The 22486-nt window shown below is 40.4% G+C and overlaps 1 protein-coding gene and 1 long non-coding RNA gene across 8 annotated transcripts in view; one reads left to right on the top strand and one right to left on the bottom strand.

The window, feature by feature from the left end:
• The window catches only part of LCP2 (lymphocyte cytosolic protein 2), a 48193-nt gene extending 32493 nt beyond the window's left edge, over positions 1 to 15700 (top strand). The window contains exons 11-18 of the mRNA XM_082378828.1: positions 1188 to 1331; positions 2683 to 2734; positions 5938 to 6059; positions 7550 to 7599; positions 10944 to 11038; positions 11644 to 11721; positions 13255 to 13410; positions 14961 to 15700. Of these exons, the coding sequence (XP_082234954.1) occupies positions 1188 to 1331; positions 2683 to 2734; positions 5938 to 6059; positions 7550 to 7599; positions 10944 to 11038; positions 11644 to 11721; positions 13255 to 13410; positions 14961 to 15083 (820 nt within the window). The 3' untranslated portion in view covers positions 15084 to 15700. The remainder of the gene's footprint in view (positions 1 to 1187; positions 1332 to 2682; positions 2735 to 5937; positions 6060 to 7549; positions 7600 to 10943; positions 11039 to 11643; positions 11722 to 13254; positions 13411 to 14960) is intronic.
• The window catches only part of LOC309622729, a 29129-nt gene extending 7126 nt beyond the window's left edge, over positions 1 to 22003 (bottom strand). For 2 of the 7 annotated variants that reach the window (XR_014241081.1, XR_014241082.1), the window contains exons 1-3: positions 21989 to 22003; positions 21117 to 21210; positions 10024 to 12507 (exon numbers count right to left, since the gene is read on the bottom strand). This is a non-coding gene — a long non-coding RNA (uncharacterized lncRNA). Of the gene's footprint in view, positions 1 to 1379; positions 1706 to 6065; positions 6677 to 10023; positions 12508 to 21116; positions 21211 to 21988 lie in introns of those variants that run through there. The other 5 variants (XR_014241083.1, XR_014241084.1, XR_014241085.1 and 2 more) reach the window with 5 other exon arrangements.
• Between the last annotated feature and the right edge of the window lie 483 nt (positions 22004 to 22486).

Below are 22486 nucleotides of genomic sequence, written 5' to 3'. Positions count from 1 at the left end.
AACCTATGCAGTTTTAACCTATAATTCCCATTTTACAGGTGAGGAAATTGAAACTCAAAGACTTTAACTTGCTCAAAATCATACAGGATTTGCTTCTAAACCTGGTTGAATCCAATTAACTAATGCTTTTATTACATTGAAGACATAGGGCACATCTACTCAAGGGGACTTCAGACAGAATAAAAAAATACATTGCTTTGAATAACTTTGCAATGCAGAGTTCTCAGGTATGCCTAGTATTTCTTCAGGGAGGCTGCATGTCATCTGTTCCAAGAGAAAAGTAAAAGGAAAAAAGGAAGGAAGGAAAGAAGGAAGGAAGTGGGGAGGGGGAGAGAGAGAGGGGGGAAGAGAGAGGGAGAGGGAGAGAGGGGGAGAGAGAGAGAGAAAGAGGAAAAGAAAAGGAAAGGAAAGGAAAGGAAAGGAAAGGAAGGAAGAAAGAAAGAAAAACAAAAACCAAAACAAAATGATTTGCAGCCCACCAGGAGAATCTCCTGAAACCCTGTACCCCAAGTTAAAAAATTTTCCAGAAACTAAGTGTAATACCTTACATAATGGCAAATGTACCAGAGGACTGAAGGAAAATTAACCCCTCCATGGCAAATGGGTTTATTTCAGATATGAAAATAAACTTAGGCTGTACAAAGAAGTTCTGGACAAATGAAAGAGGCATAAAATCTCAAGAGGGCATTAATCCTTTTCAGCATCAGTTATATTAAAAAAAAAATTGGAAAGAAGCACAGAACCCACAATACTGTTTGTATGTACACAACACTGTGTGACCCTTGGGCAAAGTCATTTAATTTGTCTGAGCCTACAAAATTAGGTGCTCGGTAAAGGACACCTCCAGGTCTAAAGTCTATGATTCCTCAATGCTAAAATCCAAGCAGCCTTCCAAGGGGCTCAGATTCAGGTCCATCAAACAATATTTTAATGCTTAGCTTTTAAACTCAAGGCTTACCTGCTATTTGTCACTTACAGGAAAGAAACCAGCGATTTCTGACAAGGTAAGCTTTCTCCTTGCTTTGTTTTCGTTTTTGTTCTGTTTTGTACCTTGTATTTATTCTGTGGAAAGTGCTGAGGACACTCACACATCTTCCCTCCTGCCTTGCAGCTCTCTGCCCCAGCGGGAAGGTGAGTGGTCCTGGGCACCTGCATGAGGGTACGTGGCATGTGTTGTAAGACTCTAGTTTGTTTCCCACACATCCTTTCTCTCAACTCTGCAGGCCTCTTGGGGAGCATTTACCCAAGATACAAAAGCCCCCGTTGCCACCAGCCATGGAAAGGCACGACAGGAGCAGCCCCCTGCCAGGGAAGAAGCCACCTGTGCCAAAGTAATTGTCTTCTGTCGCTTGAGCTTGTCGTGCAGAGGGGGTGACGTGAACTCCTGCCTTGTAGAAAGAGCTCTGCGTAGGGACCCAAGACCATGGTGCTCCCGGTGGGAGTGGGCTCATTTTGCTGCTGGGGCTTGAGGAGTGTTCAGGCTTCTCAGGTTGGATGTAGAGTGCCTGGGTCACTTGGAAGGATGTGGCAATCTAGCACAGAGAGGCGTAGAGAGATGCTTCCTTGGGAGCACAGGAATGGCTGCCATTTGTGGAGACCTTCTCCTCAACCAGTCAGATTTTTGGTTGCATTTTCCTTCCATCACAAGGTGTAGGAACTATACCTACCATTTTGTATTTCCATATAGGCAGCAGAGAGGAAATCACTGTGGGAAGTTTTAGGTCACTGTTAGTGTCTTCCTCACTGCTCAACCACATTTTATGGTGACAGAATACCAAAGTCAGTTCTAATATTTCTAACTTTACTATACAGTCTTTCGGGGCCTACTTAGCCAATGGCACAAACATATCTGGGGTCGGGCCCACTTCTGCTCCTTACTAAAGACAAAAGCAAAGCTTCCGTTGACCTCACCTGTGCAATCAGGATTCATAACTATGGCCCTTGCTTGGCCAGTGTGAGGACTAAATCAGGGCCAGGGTCAGGGTGCATCAATAAAACCTCAGTAACTGAGTTAATATTTTAATGGACTATTCTGAAAAATCAAAATGAATGTCAAAAATATCATAATGAACAAAATATCAAAGTTTTAAATAAACACAGGATGCGATGACGTGAGGCATCCGACAGGAGGCGTTCAACAAATCGTCCTCCTCTCTCTAAGGAGAACACGAAGCGGGCCCAGGCAGACAGTTGCCCACCACAGCTCTAAGGCCGCTGTCATCAAATCTGTTTGACCAACTCGTGCATCAGGGGAAAGTCCCAAAGCAGCAGCATTTCCCAATTATCTTCACTTCACAGGAAGGGTGAGCCCCAAGGTGGCTGTTTTAAAATATCAGCAAAGGAGAATGTTTCCTAAAATGTTTTTATTTGCTTGGAGAAACATCTACTCAGTGAAATTTAATAGCTACTAAGAGTTAGTTTGTTGATTAAACATTTTTTTCTTTAATGTAATGATTTGCAGCAGTAGCTAAACAGAATAAAGGTTGTCTAGCTCAGTTCACAATGATGATAGAACATGGAGTCACCAAACCTCCCTCTCCCTTGCTTTTCTGCTGGGGATTTTGCTTCCCATTTTATCATGGCTCATGGGTTTGATTTCTCGTTATTAGATCAAGTGAAACTATCTATATTCTTTGAAAGTCTTTATGCTCAGTTCTTGTCCTTTGCCCTGCTTCATTTCAGGCACGGATGGGGATCAGACAGAAGAGAGAATGTAAGTACAAAATGTCACGTGGTGAATGCTTGGCACAGGGAAACCGGTGTAGGCTCTGAGGAGGTCGAGGCTACCTCTGCTCTGTCTTCACTGGAGTCCAGCACTGGGAGCCAGGCCTGCACACAGTAGGCTCCTGAATACCGCTGCCTGGTGGGGCCTCCAGCTTTCCCTCCTGCCCACCATGCTGCGTTGCTTAACTCCTATCCCTCTGAAGCTTCCTAGGGAGGATGGGTGAATCTCAGCCCTATTACCAGGTGGTAATTAGCAAGATGAAGGGGCAGTAGGTAGAAGGGAGAATAAAGGGAGAGTCTGGGCCTCACAGCAAAGTTTCCTAGGCCTCTGTTTTCCCCTTTAATACCTCCATGGCCTAAGAAAGAGGGGAAACAGCACTTATTGAATGCCTACTATGTACATGTTACCAACCTAGCTACTTTTGACAAGCCGTTTGCCTGGGACTTGCCCAGTTTTAGCAATGAAAGTCTCACGTCCCAGGAACCCCATCAGTTTCAGGCAAACAAGGACCAGGACAGTTGGTCATCCCAGCTTTACATATGCTTTGCATTTAATGTCCCTGTGAGGAGTCACTGTTTCTCTTTCACTAAGAGGAAATGGAAGCTTAGAGGAGTAAGATACTGTAAGTTGCACAGCTAGTAAATAGGCAGGATCAAAATCCAGGTCTGTCTGATTTCCTCTATATTGTAAGCTGTCTGAAGGCCATCACATCCCTGCCATGTTCAAGGACTCAGCCCACAGGTGCCTGGTGTTTCATAGCTCTGTGCTAGATGCTGTGCTAAGATATGATGGAGACAGGCAAACCCACGGACAACATGCTAAGGAGCATATGATCACAGAACGAGCTACAGAGGCGAAGGGAAGAAATTTATGTATGGGGGTTGAGGAGCCAAGGGTGACTTTTAGAGATGTGGCCATTGAATGATGGGAAGGACACAGGATAGACACCCCAACAGAAAGCTCAGTGCATTCCAGCCTCAGGAATGTCCTCAGCAAAGACAGGTGAGTGGCGATGCCCGTGGAGCCTGTGGGGACGGTGAGGACAGCAGTTTGGCTGCAGAGCCATAGGGACAAAGAGGAGATAAGGTTGAAAATGAGGGTAACGTCACATTCCTGAGGCTCCCTGTCTCTGGAAGGATTGACACTTGTTGTCATGAGAATCCAGAAGTCTTATATTTTGGACCAGAGGAAACATGGTTGCAGAAGTGTCAAAGACCAATTTCATTCTGGGGATTCCCTGAGTCCATGTGTATTTATCTATGCAGCCCTTTGCTGGGACTCCTTCCCAGTTGGCCAACTGGGATGAGTGATTCTGGCGATGATCCTTCTTGCCTTATCTCAATGGCAGGACTAGGGACAGCAAACTTTTTTTTTTTAATTAATTAATTAATTTATTTATTTTTGGCTGTGTTGGGTCTTCATTTCCGTGCGAGGGCTTTCTCCAGTTGCGGAGAGCGGGGGCCACTCTTCATCGCAGTGCGCGGGCCTCTCACTGTCACGGCCTCTCCTGTTGCAGAGCACAGGCTCCAGACGCGCAGGCTCAGTAATTGTGGCTCACGGGCTTAGTTGCTCCGCGGCATGTGGGATCTTCCCAGACCAGGGCTCGAACCCGTGTCCCCTACATTGGCAGGCAGATTCTTAACCACTGCGCCACCAGGGAAGCCCAGGGACAGCAAACTTTACTGAGCACTCCACATATACCAGGCACAAGTAGTAACTAATTTGATCCTCACAACAACACTTGAGGAAGGTGCTCTTTCACCACCACTGTGCTAGCCTAACAAAACAAGTCCAAGTTGGCAATTTTGGTCTACTCGTCAATGGCAAAATCATTCTTGCCTCTCTGAACATCATTTCCTATCTGAGGAGTAGAGCAAAGAGCCCCTCCCTTATCTATTTCAGAAGGTTGTCCTAAAGATAAATGTGCTGAACCAAGTGGACACAGCTTGGAAGCTATTTACGAATCAGTAAGGTTGCATTGCTTTTAAGAGGAGCGGCCATTGCAAAAGAAGGTTAAGCTTTGGGTCAGGCAGATTAGGTTTGAATCAATTTCTGTAACTCTTGGCAAGTTAGGAATCCCTCTTGGGCAGCATGTTTCCATTTGTAATATGAGAATGTTAAATTCTTGAAGGGTTGCTTGAAGAACTGGATGAAATATTATACATGAGTCTTTGGGGCACATAGTAGATATCATCATTATTAGTGTATCTTTGGGCCCTTTTAGACATCTCAGAAGCTATTTTATGTTAAATATATAAAGAGTGTCTCAGATTGGAGTGTCTTTAAATGATGGTTTGTATTAAGAAATTATAAATTATTTAGCAAGTTTTACTGTTCTCCACAGTATCTTTATTATGGAGACACACCACTGCTAAAGAAAGGAAACAGAGACATTTCTATGATTGAGAAATACAGAAATATAGTTACTCTTTGAGAAATTGTGTTTTGATGATAGGTTAATGTCTTTTTTTTTCTTCCCCTTACCAGGATGAAGATGATGGTATGTTCAGAAAGGCTTTCTTACAACTTATAACCCATTCCTTCATTTTTCTGCTCAGGCATTCAGATGGAATTATTTAGTACAGAAACTCCATAGAATCTATTATAATTGTAAAATTAGTATTAAGTAGATGTATGTCAGTTGGTATACTGCATAGTTATAATAAAATGGAGTTATTTGGCTGGGTTACCAAAGAGAACTGTTAAGTTCATGCATAACAGGGCAAGTTACTAGTACAGCAAAACTGAAAATTCCATGTACAGTTTGATAGAAAACATTCTAGTATTTATGCTCTCTAACACATGTGGCTAAAGGATCACTAACTGCAGATGAATGAATGACATAGCATAAAATTTGGCTTTCATAAAACAAAACTTGTGAATCTTTTCTGAAATTCATATGGTTTCCAACTGACAATTTTCTGCCAAGTTAACATTTCAAAAATGAAAAAAAAATAAAATAAATGTGTATTATGGAGAATGATATAGAATGGCAGCATTTGAAACTGCATTCTAAGGCAGTAAATCATCTAGAAAAACCTTGGGGGGGTGGGCTTCCAACCTACCACTTCCTAATGACATTTGATCTTTTGGATTTTTGTATCTCCCTTTAGACTAGCTATTTCTAACTGGGGAGCAGTTCTGGGGTGTTCCTGTGACACGTGGATCCTGACAATCTGCTTTCTTTTTTCTTTTCCCCTGAAGTACATCAGAGATCTCTGCCCCAGCCAGCACTGCTCCCCATGAGCTCCAACACCTTCCCTTCAAGATCTACCAAGCCATCGCCCAAGCACTCCCTCCCATCAGCTCACCTGCCCGGAGCCTTCTCAGAAAGGTTTGTGCTGACCTCATTCAGTTCTAACCCAGCATTACGTCTGGGGCCACTGATACTGAGCGCATGTCAGGTGGGTTGAGAAAGAAAGAAATGAGCCACTGGTCATAGGCTCAGAACATTTTGGGTCTTAAGAAACAAAACCAAGCTGAGCATATAGAATCGCATATGTTAACCCACTGCTGTCCTCTGAGTCTCTGTGCGTGGGCGTCAGAGGGGTACAGAATTGACTGCCTTGTCATGACCTCAGACAGAATGGACTCTTTGGCAGGAAATAGGGAATGTTTTCACTCTGTGAGTTAACACAAAGAAACAAACACTCAAGAAACCCAATTAATTGAATGAGTTGGAGTTCACCCTGCATCTTGGATGGGAAGACTGAGAAAACGCACCTTGTACCTAGCAGATGGGGAGAATTCACTGCACAGGTTCTGTCCCCAGCAGGTCTGTTTTCTCAGTAGCAAGAGTGTTTCTCAGGGTCCATGATTAGGCAGGCTGTCAGAGGCAGAGGCACGGACAGGGGGAAGACTCAGGTCGTTTCTCATAAATAAGCCGTCGGGCTGCCTTGTAGTGCCCCCGAGGGTTCATCCACCGGCACTTTGGGCTCATCTTCTCCTTCACTATCCAAAGGGAGAGGCTCAGTCCCCACCCTAATTATGGGAGAAAACTTACCCACCAGCAAGACCCCTCCACCCCTGCCAGATATCTGGAAGGATTCTCAATTTCTTTTCATTTTCCCTGGGTGCCTCTTGCTCTGATTTTCTGCTGCTTCCTCTCATTCTTCCAGCTGTTTTCCTTCTTCTGCCATGTCTGCCATTTTCTCATGCCATCTCATCCCACCTGGGGCCCCAGCCCTATCCTTCATTCTTACAAAATAACACTCACACGAGATTTCTGACCAGAGCAGACTTTTACAGAAGGTTTGGGCTAAAGGTTAGGGAAATTGCTGCTCAGCGTGGAGCAGACAGCATTTCGGGGCCTCCCTCGGGCCCTCCTCACCACCACCCCAGCCCCCAGAGATGCTGCTTCTGTCGGCTGCAGCCCCACCGAGCCCTCTCTGTGTTTCTCGCCTCCCTCCCCTCTCCTTATAAACCACTAGGCCCTGGGGATGCACCATTCCCAAACAACATGCCCATTTAATATATTTTCCTAACTGAAAGAGAAGTCCTCTCCCCAGAGGACTTCTGTCATGCTCCAAACTCAAAGTCCTCAAATTGCAGCTGACTTTTTAAAGTAGCTTTTAAAGCCCTTTACACAGTTCTTTTGTTGCTTTTGCTTTTTGGCTTGAGAAGCTTGTTAGACTTTGGGATGGTCCATCTTGGGACAGCAGTGAAGTATGTCCAACAAGTTCCTTCTCTTTGCTCTGCTTCCATGGTTTCAGGGAGGGAGTGGGAAGTGATAGCAAAAGAAGCAGCATTTTCCCAGTCCAGGCTCCCCCTCTGGCCCCTTAAACCTAACCCAACTTAAAATCCGTTCTTTTTCTGTCTCCACAGCAACAGTAGTTTTTCGCAGAGTGCCTCCCTGCCGCCATACTTCTATCAAGGTTTGTACTCTGGGCTCTAGTGGTCTACTCCAGCCAATATGCCATCATGACTGGACGGTCAACCTGTCCCAAAGTCTTTTGGCAAAGGTTTTGTTGTCTCCTAAAAGTATCTGACTTCCTCATTCAGCCCTTCACTCAGTTTCTGCAGTGTGCCAAAGGCTGTTGGAGTGATAGGATACTACACAGAACACCACAGACACACGCGCACACGCGCACACACACACACACACTTCCTCAGGAAGGCAGCCTTGGCCTTCATCCTCCCACAAAGAGCTTTTCCTCCCTGCTGTTTTTATATGGTGCTTAGGATAGTGCTGGCTTTCTCTGTAGTTTTGGTTTCTATAATGAATCTAACCTGGAGTTGCTAGTTGAGGAAGAGGTTTAAAATACCGTTTAAGAAGAGACCCCAGGCCCCAAGATACTGATACAGTAAGTCTGGGTGGGGACCTGCGTTTTCAGTAATGCCTCCTCTGGGTGTCCATGATAAGTATTTGCTGAGAGTGTCCTCAGACTTTAAAAATGCATACAAATCACCTGGGAGTTGTGTTAAAATGCAGATTCTAGTTCAGTGGGTCTTGGACGGGACCCAAGGTTCTGCATTTCTAGCAAGTTCCTGTGCGATGCTGGTATTGGTGGTCCGTGGACCACTCTGAGTAGAAGCAAAGGCCTACAAGGTAGGACTAGACTGTGTTTATTTTTTATCCTTAAAGACTTGCAAGTAACTAGCACATGGTAGGCACTTTAAATATATTTGTTGAATGACTGACAAATGACTATGGAAAGTCACCCAACTCTAGTAAACAGATTTTTTTTCTCATGCTAGGAAACTCACCTAGTGTTACCAGATTTTCTGATTTTTTTCAAGAAAAACTGGAAATATGGCTTTTAATGTGAAATTACCCAATTTTTAAAGGTTGACTTAAGACTTTTAAAAATCCTGTGAGGAAAAAACAAAACACTCTTTTTATTTTTTTGGCACTCATGGTACACATACAGGAACACCAGTACTGTATGTGTTATAAATAGAAAACTACTTTAGTAAGTTTAAATTATAACTCAAGAGTAGATCTTTTTTCAGGAGCACATCTATTACATTCAATTGGGTACATCATCCCATGTATGTGTGAGACCCTACTGCTGACACCAATGAAATCCACTACGTTTTCAATGTTTCCTAAGCATTTGAGGATATAGTGTCTATATTCACTATATGGCTTCCACAGTTCCTCCACACACACCCCTCAATTTTCCAGTGTCCACAACTCATTATTTTGTGAACCTACTTTGTGTTCCTTGCCTGGCCCCTGCGGGCATCTGAGCTTCAGACACTTCACTTATAGCAGTATCTCACAAAGTGAATTCCACAGACTCCTGCTTTTATGAGTTGGTGATGGGGATTATTAATATAAACAGTTTGGTTAATTTTTTTGGAATAGAGTCATCCCTCTAATATGGGAGGGGGATTGGTTTCAGGACCCCACAGATACCAAAATCCAAGGATGTTCAAGTTCTTTGTGTAAAATGACGTAGCACCGTCAGACCTTCACATCCACAGGCTTCACATCCACAGATTCAACCAACCCACTGGCTGAACCAGTCTGCAGTTGGTTGAATTCACAGATGTGGAACCTGTGGATGCAGAGGGCTTACTTTACTACCTTAATCAAAATTGAACCCTTTTCTCCTAAGAGTACCAGGACACCTGGCCCTCAGTCTAATCCTCCACTGGCTGTCCCAAGGTCAGGAAGATAAAGGATGTGCTGTATATTGTCCAAAACCCTTGAGGATCTAGATGTTAAGGGTGGTGGGTGACTGCAATGAAAAGTAGTATATTGTCTGTCATGAACAGTGACTTTATAGTGCTAGCCTGCAGGTGCAGAAGCAGAAAGAGAATAATTCCTCAACTCTAAAACAGCCATGCACTATAGGCCTTGATTATTTTACTTTCCCACATAGCTAGATTTCATTCATTCCACAAACATTATAAAAGTGCCTGCCATGTTGGACTGCAAAGGTGGGCATGGGGAAGGTCTGTTCAGGTACTTGGAGCCTTAAGAAGGAAGATCAGCAGCTCAGGCTACCCGATCTGCTTATTTAGAAACAGGGAACATCATCTCAAATAATCCAGGTGACATGGCTGGGAAGACTCTGGCTCTTCCCAAGTAACTCTCCTCTCTCAATGGCCCAGGGGCAGGCAGTTTGCCCCTTGTGGTGTATTGTAGATGGTGTAACAGCCCTGGTGCAGAACCACCTGGAGTGCTTGTTAAATGCATATTCCTGAGCCTGGGTGATACTGGCTCCCCCTGAAATTCTCATTTATGCACAGTAAAGCTCAAGTCCTGGCGCTGCCACTAAGAGCACATGCTTTGTTTAGACTCTCTGAGCCTTTGTTTCCTGATATTCAAAAAAGAAGATAATACCCACCTTGCGAGGTTGCTGTGAGAATGAAAGGTAGCATACACAGGTGCCTTACTCGGGGCCTGGACAGAGTAGTGCTGAATAAATGCCTGTTGAATGAACAAATGAATGATGCATGAATTATTAAGAGAACATTCAACTCGCAGAATTTCTCAGCCTTTAATAGCTGTTCTGGCACACAGGAGACAGCCTTGGCAATTATAAATCAACAGAATCAAACCTTTCCTGAAACACATTCTCTTGGAAAGTTTCAGGGAACTGTCAACAAGAAAAAAAAGGTGTTAGAAAAGGTGAAGCACAAGTGCTGGGTAATTTATAGAACCCAATACAGACTTCCTGATTGATCAGACAGTTGGTGGGGCTTTCTATGGGAGTTGAACCGTTCTACCTCTGTAGAAAATTTGGTAAAGAACAGCAGATAGTAAACTCTGGTTCTAAAAGCTAAAAATATTCTTAAGGTAACTTCACCTCATCTTGGGTAACAAATTTCTTTTTGTGAAAACAATGAGAACATAATTATTTTATCACCACATTGTCTGTCATCACATGGGTGGTATATATGTAACGTGCACAATTAAGCAATCACTCAAATGTGTGGTAGTGTCTCAAAATTTCACTGGCCTGGCTACAGAATAGGGCCTGAACAGCCCTTGTGGTTTCGAACAAGTGACAATTTTTTTTTTTTTTTTGGCTGTGTGGCATGCAGGATCCCGACCAGGGATCGAACCCGTGCCCCCTGCATTGGGAGCACAGAGCCTTAACCACTGGACTGCCAGGGAAGTCCCGAAAATTATATTTGAAGCTGTGGTTTCTTGAAATGTTAACTGCTGGGAATAACTGCAAGGGCATTTTGGGGGGGAAATGTGTTATGACAAGTGAAAAATTGCTTAAAGTAAATGAACTTTCAAAATGCTCTACTTTTGAAGGCCCTAGCAACAGGCCACCTCCCAGAGTTGAAGGCAGGAGCTTTCCCTCGCCAGCTCCAAACAAACCTCAGCTACCATGCCCTTCGGAAGAAGAGGTAATATAAAGCATATGTTTGTATTTTATTTCTACCCCAGTAAATGAATCATCAGAAACTCCCACTGAATACTCTCTTGTTCTTTTATCTTCTATTAGTCTTAATTTTTTTAGTGAAAAATATCAAGAGGAGGACTCGAAAAATAATATGTTCTTTTTTCCTTGGTGTTCCTCTTCCAATGGCAAATGTGTGTTTTGCATTAAACAATGAGAAAAATAATCCTGTTTTTCATCTGTTTCTTGGTTTATGACATTGCATAAGTCACTTAACTGCTCGTTAACCTAGTTTTTTTCATTAAATATATTATTATACTACACTGAAGAAATTATTACATCTATATCGTTCCTGATTAGAGGCTTCATTATATATGAAATGCTTATTCACTGCTACCTTTGCAACTAGTGTCATGAAAAAAAGCAGTTCACACAAAATATCTTCTATTTACCCTCACCTGAATGATTCTATATTCAAATTAAGAAAATAAATGCTTCACACTTCATGGAACTGAGGTGGTGATTTAGGGTAATGATTACTTGGAGGCTTTTCTTTTCACTTACATATGTAACTGCAAAATTTATACCATTTTTAAAAATTTACATTTTCAGAATTCATTAAATGAAGACTGGTACGTTTCTTATATTACCCGAATAGAGGCAGAAGCGGCTCTTAGAAAGATAAACCAGGTACTGTGCTAAAGTTTATTTTTTAAGTAGTTATAAATATTAATGGAAGGAAAGAAATGGAACTGACTTGTACTGAGTACCAGTTATGGGCTAGGAATTCTGCTGGGTGCCATTCATGCTGTTATACCAAGGGGGCCAATTAGTGCCAGCTTTCCACCTACCAGTGTCCTACCAGACTCTTAGGACCCTGGGGAAAAAATCTAAATTAAGGTAGTCATTTGGCTGGCAGAATCTTAGGAGATTTTATTAACTAAAATGGTCCATCTTTTCACAGGAATCACACAGCATCAAAAGGAGACTCTCTTTCCCCCAAATTTCCAATGTCTTATCGGTTCCATCTTCCTCTTGATCCACATCAATGTGAAGGGACCCATATTGAGAAAGACAACAGCAATTTTTTGTCCTTTCCCCTAGAAATTTCTAGCTGTCATTTAATATGAAAGGTCTTAAACCAGATTTCCTGTCTTCCAGTGCTAAACATTAACCTTAAATCTATATATCAGAGACAGGAAAGCAAAGGTCCTTCATCTTTCACATCTTTCACATCTCGAGACTGCAACAGTAGTTCTCAAGCTTGGCTGCTCATTTAAATCACCTGGGGAGCCTTAAAAAATTCTGATTCTGGTCTCACTTGGAGAGATTCTGATTTAATTAGTCAGGGGTGCTGTGTGGGCTCTGGAAGTCTTCAAAACTTGAAATTCTAAAGTGAAGCCAGGGCTATGAATCGCTGGTCCACACGTATATTTGTTCAACAGAGATGTTCCAACTAGAATTTACTCAATCAACCTGGAATAAAAAGAACAAAGGAAAGCCATTATTGCAGAGATTGATGGCTATTTAGAACCATCCTGATTCAGTACACAGAGGAGGGAGTAATTTAAATGAGTCCTTCCTAATTCATTTTATTTTAATATTAGATCTTTATAGTATTAATATTATGTAGCTAATTTATGGAATGAAATTTTAAAGTACAGGACAAATCACAATACTATTTTGGTAAATATCAGAAAAAAAAGGGAGATAAGAATACACATGGTCCACACTGGATTTTGTTCAGGTGTTTGATGACAAAACACTGTACCTGGATACCATGAGGTTTTAAAATGGGTAAATTTCTTAGGAATTTGGGTGTTTTCTGACTTTGACTGTGGAAAGAAAGAGTTAGGGAAATAGCTCTCAGCAGTAGGAAGATATATCTTTAGTTAACCAACAAAGTCCTTATTTTGCTGGCCCTTTATCCACTCAACCATCTATCATTTGTTTTATTACTGAAAAAGAGATTCCTTTTCATCAAGAGACTTCAAAGAGGTCTCTTTGAAATTTGGAAATTTCTCTAACATAATCTCTGCTGCCTCTTTCTTGACAACCAAGAAATCCATGCCACATGGGACTGCAGCTGTTTGGGGAACTAAATGTTCACTGAATTGTCAACTGGTAGGTTCCCAGATCCCTAGAAGCTTGTCTACTGCTCTCACAGGCAACAAGAGTATTGACTTTTGCTGCTCCCATAATAACAAGAATTTATCCTTTTAGGATGGCACTTTCCTGGTTAGAGACAGCTCTAGAAAAACAATAACCAATCCATATGTCCTCATGGTGTTGTACAAAGATAAAGTTTACAACATCCAGATCCGTTATCAGGAGGAAAGCCAAGTTTACTTGCTGGGAACTGGACTCCGAGGGAAAGAGGTAAGGACTTCTAGTTGTAAAATTTCCCCCAATTCTCTATTTATGCCTCTCTGCATACCTACCTACATGGAACCTTGCTGTAGCATTCTTTTGGGGTCCATACTGCCTGGCAACTTTAGAGTTAAGTCACATTAGTGAAGCCCTTCATTTACTGGAAGGAAATAAAATGGTAACAGTATCTACCTCTGCTACTTATATCTTTTATTCCAAATAGTCTAAAATCACATGTGTAACTTAAAAAATATATGTATGTTAGCATTTAAATTTTTAAAAATCCAGTTAGATGGTGCCAAAGGCAAGTCCCTTCTGTGACACAGAGGTGAATTAAGTCACCTCTGTGACATAATTTTAACGTAAGATTACAGTGTATTTATAGGGCTGTGTCTTAAATGGACATCTGGAAAAATGACTTGGGTCATTGCTTACTAAAAATGGAAGTAAGGCCAATGAAGGTGGCCATATTGCCAAAGACATTTTCCTCTATTTTTCCAAGGTTTATGCTAGTCGCTTTTGGGGTAGTTATCACAACTGGTGTGAAGGAAACCTTTCCTGGCTGCTTTTTGCAAAGGAAACTATAGCTAAACTTAATGCCCCAAACATGTACTTTAAGTTCAAATTTCCAGGAGGAGGATCAGCTGAATCAAACATTTCCAGAATGAGAAACAACTTACCCATAACTTCCACTTCACTCCAAATATTTTTAAGTTATGGTAATGTAAACCAGTAGAAAAAAAACCCCACATGATTTTGGTCACATGTTTGAATCACTGGTTCAGCATGGGTAGAGCTGCATAGGTCCTGTAGAAGCAGAGATGTCTGCCCTCCAGGACTTCTATTGGTCTAGCGTGGAAACACACAAATACAAACCACTCATTGCAGTTGCCCTGGAGGGAGGCACCTAGCAGAGTAGTCTTGGAGGAAGTGCATAATTCTGTCTGGGGTACCAAGTGACCTTGACCCATATCTAGATGGATGGATGGGGGTTTCCCAGTCTGACCATCAGGGATAGGGTGATCCAGGTAATGAATGCAAAGACTTGCTACAGAGCAAGTGAGTGTGGAGGTGGCAGTGGGGACACGGCAGAGATCATGAAGGAACTATTATGCATCTTCAGACACCGGCAACGCTGTCTGACCTCCTGATTCCTTATACCTCCTAACATTGTTCGTGATTTAGAGTAAAGTAGGGATACAAAAACCAAAACCAAACCACAGATAGAACGATCCTAAGGTAAGGCTATCATAATTCGACTCTCCCTCTCTCCCTCTCTCCAACTCTATAATATATATAATTCCCTATATGAGGTTAAAAATATATATACCTAAATACATACTTGTCTTTTATCCAAGGTTTGCTGGATATTGGTGAGGAATTATTTTTTCAAAGTTCTATAGCAGAAATCATTAAAATATTTGCCAAATTTTACATGTTTTTTCCCCATAATCCTCATACTTCAAGATGTAGGATATTATGCAGATAAAAAAAACTGAGAGTGAAATTCACACTACCTATTCCAATGTTGATTTATCTCCCTATTTTGAATCTTTCAGGACTTTCTGTCTGTGTCAGATATTATCGACTACTTCAGGAAAATGCCACTTCTGCTCATTGATGGGAAGAACCGAGGCTCCAGATACCAGTGCACATTAACGTACTCTGCAGGTTATCCCTAGCAAGTTAGCCAAGCAAATGAACCTTCCTTCTGCCTCTGTCCCAGCCTGGGAAGATCAATCAACCTTGGTGAACCGTCAAACACTCAGGACTGATTTGAACCCCTCAACACGAACACAAGGGCTTTGTCCTTTCGCTTAAGAAAGTGTTTGAAATGAAGACTGTCAAAGATCCCATAATTTATTTATTCTTCTTCAATATTTGCAAAGTGCATGAGTAATAATGTTCACACTTGAAGTCTAGTAGTGCACTGTAATAATTCATTTTAAAAAGATGTGTATTTGAACACCCATTTCCAAGTACAGTAGTTTACATACCTACAGAAACAATGTGGGGTAAGTTTCAAAACACTGAAATGGTAATAGCTTTTGGTAACACGTAAAACTGATTTTTTAAATAGCCAATCCTTTACCATTCAAAGCAATCATCAGTTTTATATGTATAATTTGAAAATAACTAAAATTTAATTTCTCAAGAGCAATAATTTAAGAGGCTTCAAAAGTGTTTCATACTTATTTGGTGTTTTTGCTGGGGGGATTTTTGTATACTTTTTTAATGAAAAAGATAAATGCAGTTGGGATAACTTCCTGGAATTAAAATTAATTTGCCTTTTGCTTCACTTTTTGGTTTCTAAAACAACTTTATTGACTTTATTTCATTCACACTATTATTTTTCTGTTTGAAAGCAAATTTAAGCGACAAATACCAAAAGAAAACATTTTATAGAGATGAGGCTTTGGTGTCATCTACACCCGGATTTAATTTCATCACAACCGACACCCACACCCTACCTCCTCCACCCCTACCCAACTCCAAAGCATCATCAAGTGATGTAGATTTTTACCAAAGTCTTCCTGGGAAGATGAAAAAGCAATGTACATATACATGGAAAAATTTGATCAGGCTTTCCAATTAGATACCTTTTTTCTATTTTTATCCCCCTGACAACTGTCATAAAGCCCTCTCTTCACCCTTCCCCAAAAGGCTTTATAAATTCTTCAAAGCAATTCACTTCTTTCCTTCAACCTACATATCTCATTTAACAAAAAGAAGTAGGCATTTCACAAAATGAAAACCTCGCATTTAGTTAAGTTTTCCCCTTTGAGGCCTTGGTTGTTATTCCACAACTTTTTAAAAAATTTATTTGTTTATTTATTTATATTTGGCTGCATTGGGTCTTTGTTGCTGCGTGCCGGCTTTCTCTAGTTGCGGTGAGCGGGGACTTCTCTTCGTTGCAGTGCGCGGGCTTCTCATTGCGGTGGCTTCTCTTGTTGTGAAGCACGGGCTCTAGGCACGCGGGCTTCCGTAGTTGTGGCACATGGGCTCTAGAGCACAGGCTCAGTAGTTGTGGAGCAATGCGCTTAGTTTTATTTTGTTTTTTATTATATTAAATATATTAGTAAACTCAATTCTCCTAGGTATGTGTTAATTCAACAATAAAAAGTTATAAATTCACAACAAATAAATAAAAAATCAGATTAAAAAACTGTTAGAAGCAAGAGCTACATCTGACATTTTAGACTCTTCAAAGAGGGGGTTGTTTCCTTCTGTTTCCTTTAAATCATCCGTCTTCACGGGATGACTAAAACATAGGGTAAGGTCACAAAGCAGTAACTGGGAGAGCTCTGTGTAAAACAAAATAATAGAAGACATTATATTGTAGCACATATGTCATAGGCAACTATTATTACTTTAAGGAGCTATTTCCTAATTCTTAATTTAGCTTTCTTTTAAGTGATCATTGCTCAAACCACAATTTAGATGTGCCCAATTTTGACTTAGAGTCAAATTTATATACTACAAAATAAGCATGATATAGAAACTTACTAGAAGGGCTCTTTAGCTCAAATTGTCAGTTATCTTACTAAATTGCAATTTGATTTATGCAAATTTATGTATTTTTAAAATTACTATTTTTATCTGCTATACATGCACATAGTATAAAGAATCAAATAAGGCATGTTGCAAAAAATAGCAGTTCCTATTCTCCCAGAGGCAACCACTTTTAACTTTTTTGGAGCCCATTTTGTTTTTGTTGCTTTTGTGGTTCTCTTCTGTGTTTTTTTGTTTGTTTGTTTGTTTTGGGAGGGGTGGTATTTAACCTCCATATCTCTAAATAGCATGCATTTTTTTTTCAATTTTAGGTATTATCTATTTGCTTCTGATCACAGAAGATTAAGATATAGCTCTTTTCACTTATACCCATTCCCCCACTGTACTTGAGGACAATTTTTCTTAGCTCAATATTTAATGTTTAAATTTTTCTTGATTGTATAATCTTTACAGCTGAGTCTTACATGATGTTTCCCTTCCTGCAAGCTACCACCCAACCACAGTTAATAATTGTTTCCTTTTTTCATTGCTTAATTATCATGGATATATCCCAAATTTCTGCAGTTGGGTAAATCTCCTCTCAGTATAGTCAAGTGCCTTGACTATTCTATTGCTGAAAGCCTCTCCTCTCCTAGAGCCGTCTGATCAGCTCTAGTCTGGACTGACAGCTCTCTAGGACTGCTGTACAGCTCACATCTTGGGAACTCCCTTCACCATTATCCTAGGGTCTCCTTTCACCCCTCCCTTATGTGGAATATCTTTTTTCCAGAATCTCAGGTCTCTCTTTTTTTGGTCTACTCCTTTGTTTGGTGGAATGCAACCTAGGTAACTTCCTGAGGTGGGGAAATTTATGTCTGAAAATTTCTCTCTCTACACCAGTGCTTAATAGATTGACTGGCTATAGAAATCTAGGTTGGACATCATGTTTCTTCAGATTTCCAAAGGCATTGCTGCATTTTCTTTTAGCTTCCAGTGTTTCTATGGAGAAATTTCATACTATTCTAATTCTTAATCATTGTTTCTCTTTAGAAGATTTAAGAATCTTTTTTTCTTCCAGTGTTCTGAAATTTCATAGTATTGTTTTTTAGTATGGGTCTATTTTCAATCTACTGTGATGGGGTCTTTCAATGTAAAAAATCATATCCTTCAGCTCTGGAAAATTTTCTGATTATTTCTTTAATGACTTCCTCCCCATCCATTGTCTATGTTCTTTCTTTCTAGCACTCCTATTTATTGGATGTTGGACTTCCTTGTCTGTGTTTTTGCTCTACACTCGAATTTTCTTCATTTTATCTTTAAACCTTTCTCCAGAGTTTATTTCTATGCCACACTTTTAACTTTGTTCTCTAAATATATTTTATAGTATCCTGTTCGTTTTTCATGAACATAGCATCTTCTCTTACTTCTCTGTGGATATTAATGATAGTTTCTTGGAGTTTAATCTGCTTCTTCCCCATTGATTGAATCTATTTATTGGTTTTGTCTCTGCTTTTCACATTAGATGCTTTCCTCAAATATCTGTTTTCCATACTTGTCTGCTCGTATTTAAGACTATAGTACTAAAAAGACAATTGGAAGTTCTTTGCCCATGGTGGTCTATATTGTGGGGTGATCTGGTTGGGTATTTTGTTGGAGGAACCTCTGCTATCAGTATCTAGGTCTTTTCTCTTAGGCTGGTCAGGTTCCTGAAAGAAAAATCTGCTTGAGGGTATAAATCTGGCTGCCAATGTCTTGTAGCCAAGTGGGTTTCCCCACTGCGAGTCTTGTAACTCAATATGTAAACTTTGTCTTAAGACCCTTGTTTTTAGTACTACTCTTTCCCTCAACTTGTAGGACTTTAAATTTAAATCTCAGATCTACCAGTGACTAGCTGTGTAACTCTGGGAAAGTTAGTTAACCTCTCTATATCTGTTTCTGTATCTGTAAATGCCGATGGTATTATTTCCTACCTCATAAGGTTGTTATGACGATTGAGTCCATTTATGTAGAGCTCTTGGAAGAGTATCTGGATTATGGTAAATGCTATAAGTGTTAGCTATTGCTTTATTACTTTTGGGAGAAAGTGGGGGTAACAGTGTTCGTTTAATCTTCCTTGTTTACCAGAAGTCTACCTTCCTAGTCTAGCTCTACAAGTCTTGTATCTTCACTGCCTGCCCTACCCCACAACTTTTCAGAAACACATTGATCATATTTATTTTATTTTACTTCATGAAAGAATAATCCCCAAACCAGAACAGCTAGATAATAAAGTTTGAGAAGAATCTAAAGCTTCTCTAATTGTTTTACATGAGTGCAAGCATCTGGAACCAATTATTCATTTAATCAATGTTTTTCAAGAGCCTATTATATAAAGGCACTGTGTTAAGTGCTAGGAATACCCTTAAGGAGCTTACAGATGAGCAGGGATAGGAAAAGTAAGTAGACATGCAATTACAATACAGTGTGATAGGTAATATGAAAAGGTAGAAGAGATGATATACTGGCTTAAAAAATAGTTTTCCACTGTAAGTAACCTTGACTAATAAGTAGCAGTTAACCTGGTGGGGTGGAGGTAGGGGTGCAACAGTAGGCATTGCAGGAGGAGATGCATGTGTTAAGGCACAGGCACAAAAAAGAGCAAATGTGTAGATATGCAGATAGTTCAATGTGACTGGAACACAGAACGTGCAGGGAATAAAGAATGAGGTAACAGACTGGAGAGGTAGGCAGGGCCTGATCTCAAGGTCTTACAGTCCATTCTAGGAGGTCTGGACTTTATCCTGAGGACAATGGTGAGCCAATGAGCATTTTCAGCAGATTTACATTTTAGAAACATAATCTTTGCCGTAGTGTTTAGACTGATTTTGAGAGATGATGAATTAAGCAGAGCTAACCCGATTCCTTTATATCAGACTCCTCAGAGCCTCTCTTAATATGTACTGTGAATTTGTGAGAGAATTACATAGCATAAAGCCCTTCCCAAACTTATCTGATCATCAGTTGATGGACTCCATTTTTATTGCACACCATCTACTAACATCTTCTGAGACAGCAGTGTTCCCAGATCAAAGTCTGGGAAATGCTTGGGAGAACACATAGGAAAAGCATAACAGGCACCCACTATTTGGTGCCTAAGTAACAGCCACTCCCCTCTTCTTCCTGGGGGCACAACTTGATTGCACTTGAGGTGATTCTTTCCCCAGCACCAGCAGTAAGTCCTGACTGGTCCAAATTGGTCTGTTCCCCTTGGTGGTGGCTGCTGTAGGATACACATGTGGCACAAATCTGGCCAATGAAAGGAAAGGGGAAATGTACTGGAGGGATCTGGAGAAAGGCTTACATAAGAGACACAGGCAGAGACAGTGTCTGTATACGGTCATGTCTGCAGGTAATGACCATGGGAAGTGACAAAGAGAGTGAACATAACAAAGAGAGTGAACATAACAGAGCAGAAATATGGAAAGAACCTAGTACCTGATGAAGTCTTTAAAACTCTGAGTTAGCTTTAGGGCTGCCCAACCTTGGATCTTCTTATTATCTTCCATATTGTATAAGCCATGTTAAATTGGTATTTTGTTACTTGTAGGAAGGTCTCATAACTGACACAGAGACTGCCTTCAAATATCAAAGGTTTTCATAAGAATAACCACTACATATTCAGTGGTTTTCATGGTTAGAAATAGGACCAATGGATGAAAGAAATAGGGAAAAGGATTTCAGCTAGTCCATGAAGAGGAATTGTCTAAGATGGAATAGATTGACTGGTGATATAGAGAGTTTCCCAACATAGGAAATGTTTGGTCAAGAATAGGTGAAATATTCAATCATGGAAATTTTACATGCCTGGGATAAAACTACAGAATATGTCTCTAAGGTGAGTGACTAAACATCATAACCTATAAGATCTAATCCTACTAGAACCATTAATTCACACAATCAAGCAAACTTACAAGTTTTGACTTGGAGGGAACTTTAGGGGCTTAGTAATGATTAATGGATTCAGGGATGAAAATTCAAGTCTGCTGACCTCCAGGTCAATGCTCAAACATAATGCATCTTCAGAGATCTAGTTCATACTACAATGTAAGCACTTCTTAAGAAATAGAAAAATCCTAATTAGTAGGCAAAATTCAGTTACACCCCAGCAGAAGCACAAATTGACTCTACTGTTTATTTTATAACAATGACATGCAAACATTTTAATTCAGTGATTCCATACTTACCTTTCATTTTCTTTAACTCCAAAGAAATTGTGTTAATATTTTTAATTATGGCTTCCACATTTGGCTTATGGTCGGTAACATTATTGTCAAACATCTGATTTTAAAAGAGAAACAAAAACAATGTATAAATCAGGAGTATTTATGTATACTTTAAAAATACTTAAATTTTCAGCATTTCTAAAAGGAAAAATCTGTTATTTCAGAACTAAAATATTTGTGAAATTATAGTCTCTTTAGAGAGACTATAATGGCTAGAATTCTAACATACGAAGGAATCAACTTAATATTTTTCCAACTGAAAACACCTGTAACTGGAATTCTTAGGATGAGGTGTCTTCTTTAATCAAACCATATCCACAAGATGGGGCCCTTACAATGGAAATGCAGATGTCCCCGTTTCAGAAAGCCTCAGCATTTATAAACTACCTTACAATTTAGCAATCTCATATAAGATCTTCTCTAATTTTGTTTATGTAAGTCAGCACCTTTTCCTAACTTATGCTTGAATGACAGGGTCCATACACGGTTTCTTTAAGTACATAGTAAAGCTTAAAATAAGATTTGATTATAATTCCTTGACTACAAAGATGGCAACATGGCCACTTCTATTTTAGCTTTGGGATTTAGGGCAACACACATTTTAATTTAGCTGAAATGTGTAAATCAACGTGTTACTATGTTATACATAAAGTACATATATTTAGCCAATTGTGTCAGATATAAATATATAGAGATGTTTCTAGGTGATAAACTAACCTTAGCCATTCAAATATCTCAAAATAACTTGAATAAACCACAATTAGTGCACACAGCTCCAGAAGGTGGGCAGTTACATGTGAGGCTGCTTGCCCAAAAATTGAAAACAAACTAACCTTGAAATCAATTCCTTGCCTCTGCCTTTTCCTGAGTCGGGGAATTTATCCTATTTCACTCACTTCAGAGCCACTGTAAAGGAAATAAATTTTTTTCATCTCCAGACAATGAAGAAACTACACTTTGCATCCACCTACAAGCCCCTAGGCACTGAAAATGGAATGGCAGCTATCTTACTTGGGTATGGCAAAGCCAAAGATCCAGGTTTGAGGAGAAAGGAAAGATGATAAAAAAAATAAAGGAGGTAGGGCGGGGATGGTGCAATTAAAGAATCTTAAAGATATGAAGGTAAAAATAAAATACAAGTAAAAACCAAGAGGTAAGTAGAAACTAAATGGATGGAGAAATGCCCAAGAAAGTTGACCTTCTCCACTCTGGGGTCTGGTTATCCAGGGCCCTCTGGTGCCCGTAGGTGGGGTGGGGTCAGAGGCCAGAGTGGCAAGGGGACCCCAGTGGACCAGAGCGATGCCAGAGCTGGTCAAGCCTTCCCCAGGGAG

The sequence above is a fragment of the Balaenoptera borealis genome, assembly GCF_965194805.1.
Source record: "Balaenoptera borealis genome assembly, chromosome: 2".
Classification (NCBI taxonomy): Eukaryota; Metazoa; Chordata; class Mammalia; order Artiodactyla; family Balaenopteridae; genus Balaenoptera; species Balaenoptera borealis.
The sequence above is the reverse complement of the archived record's forward strand: the minus strand, read 5'-3'. Positions and strand labels throughout refer to the sequence as shown.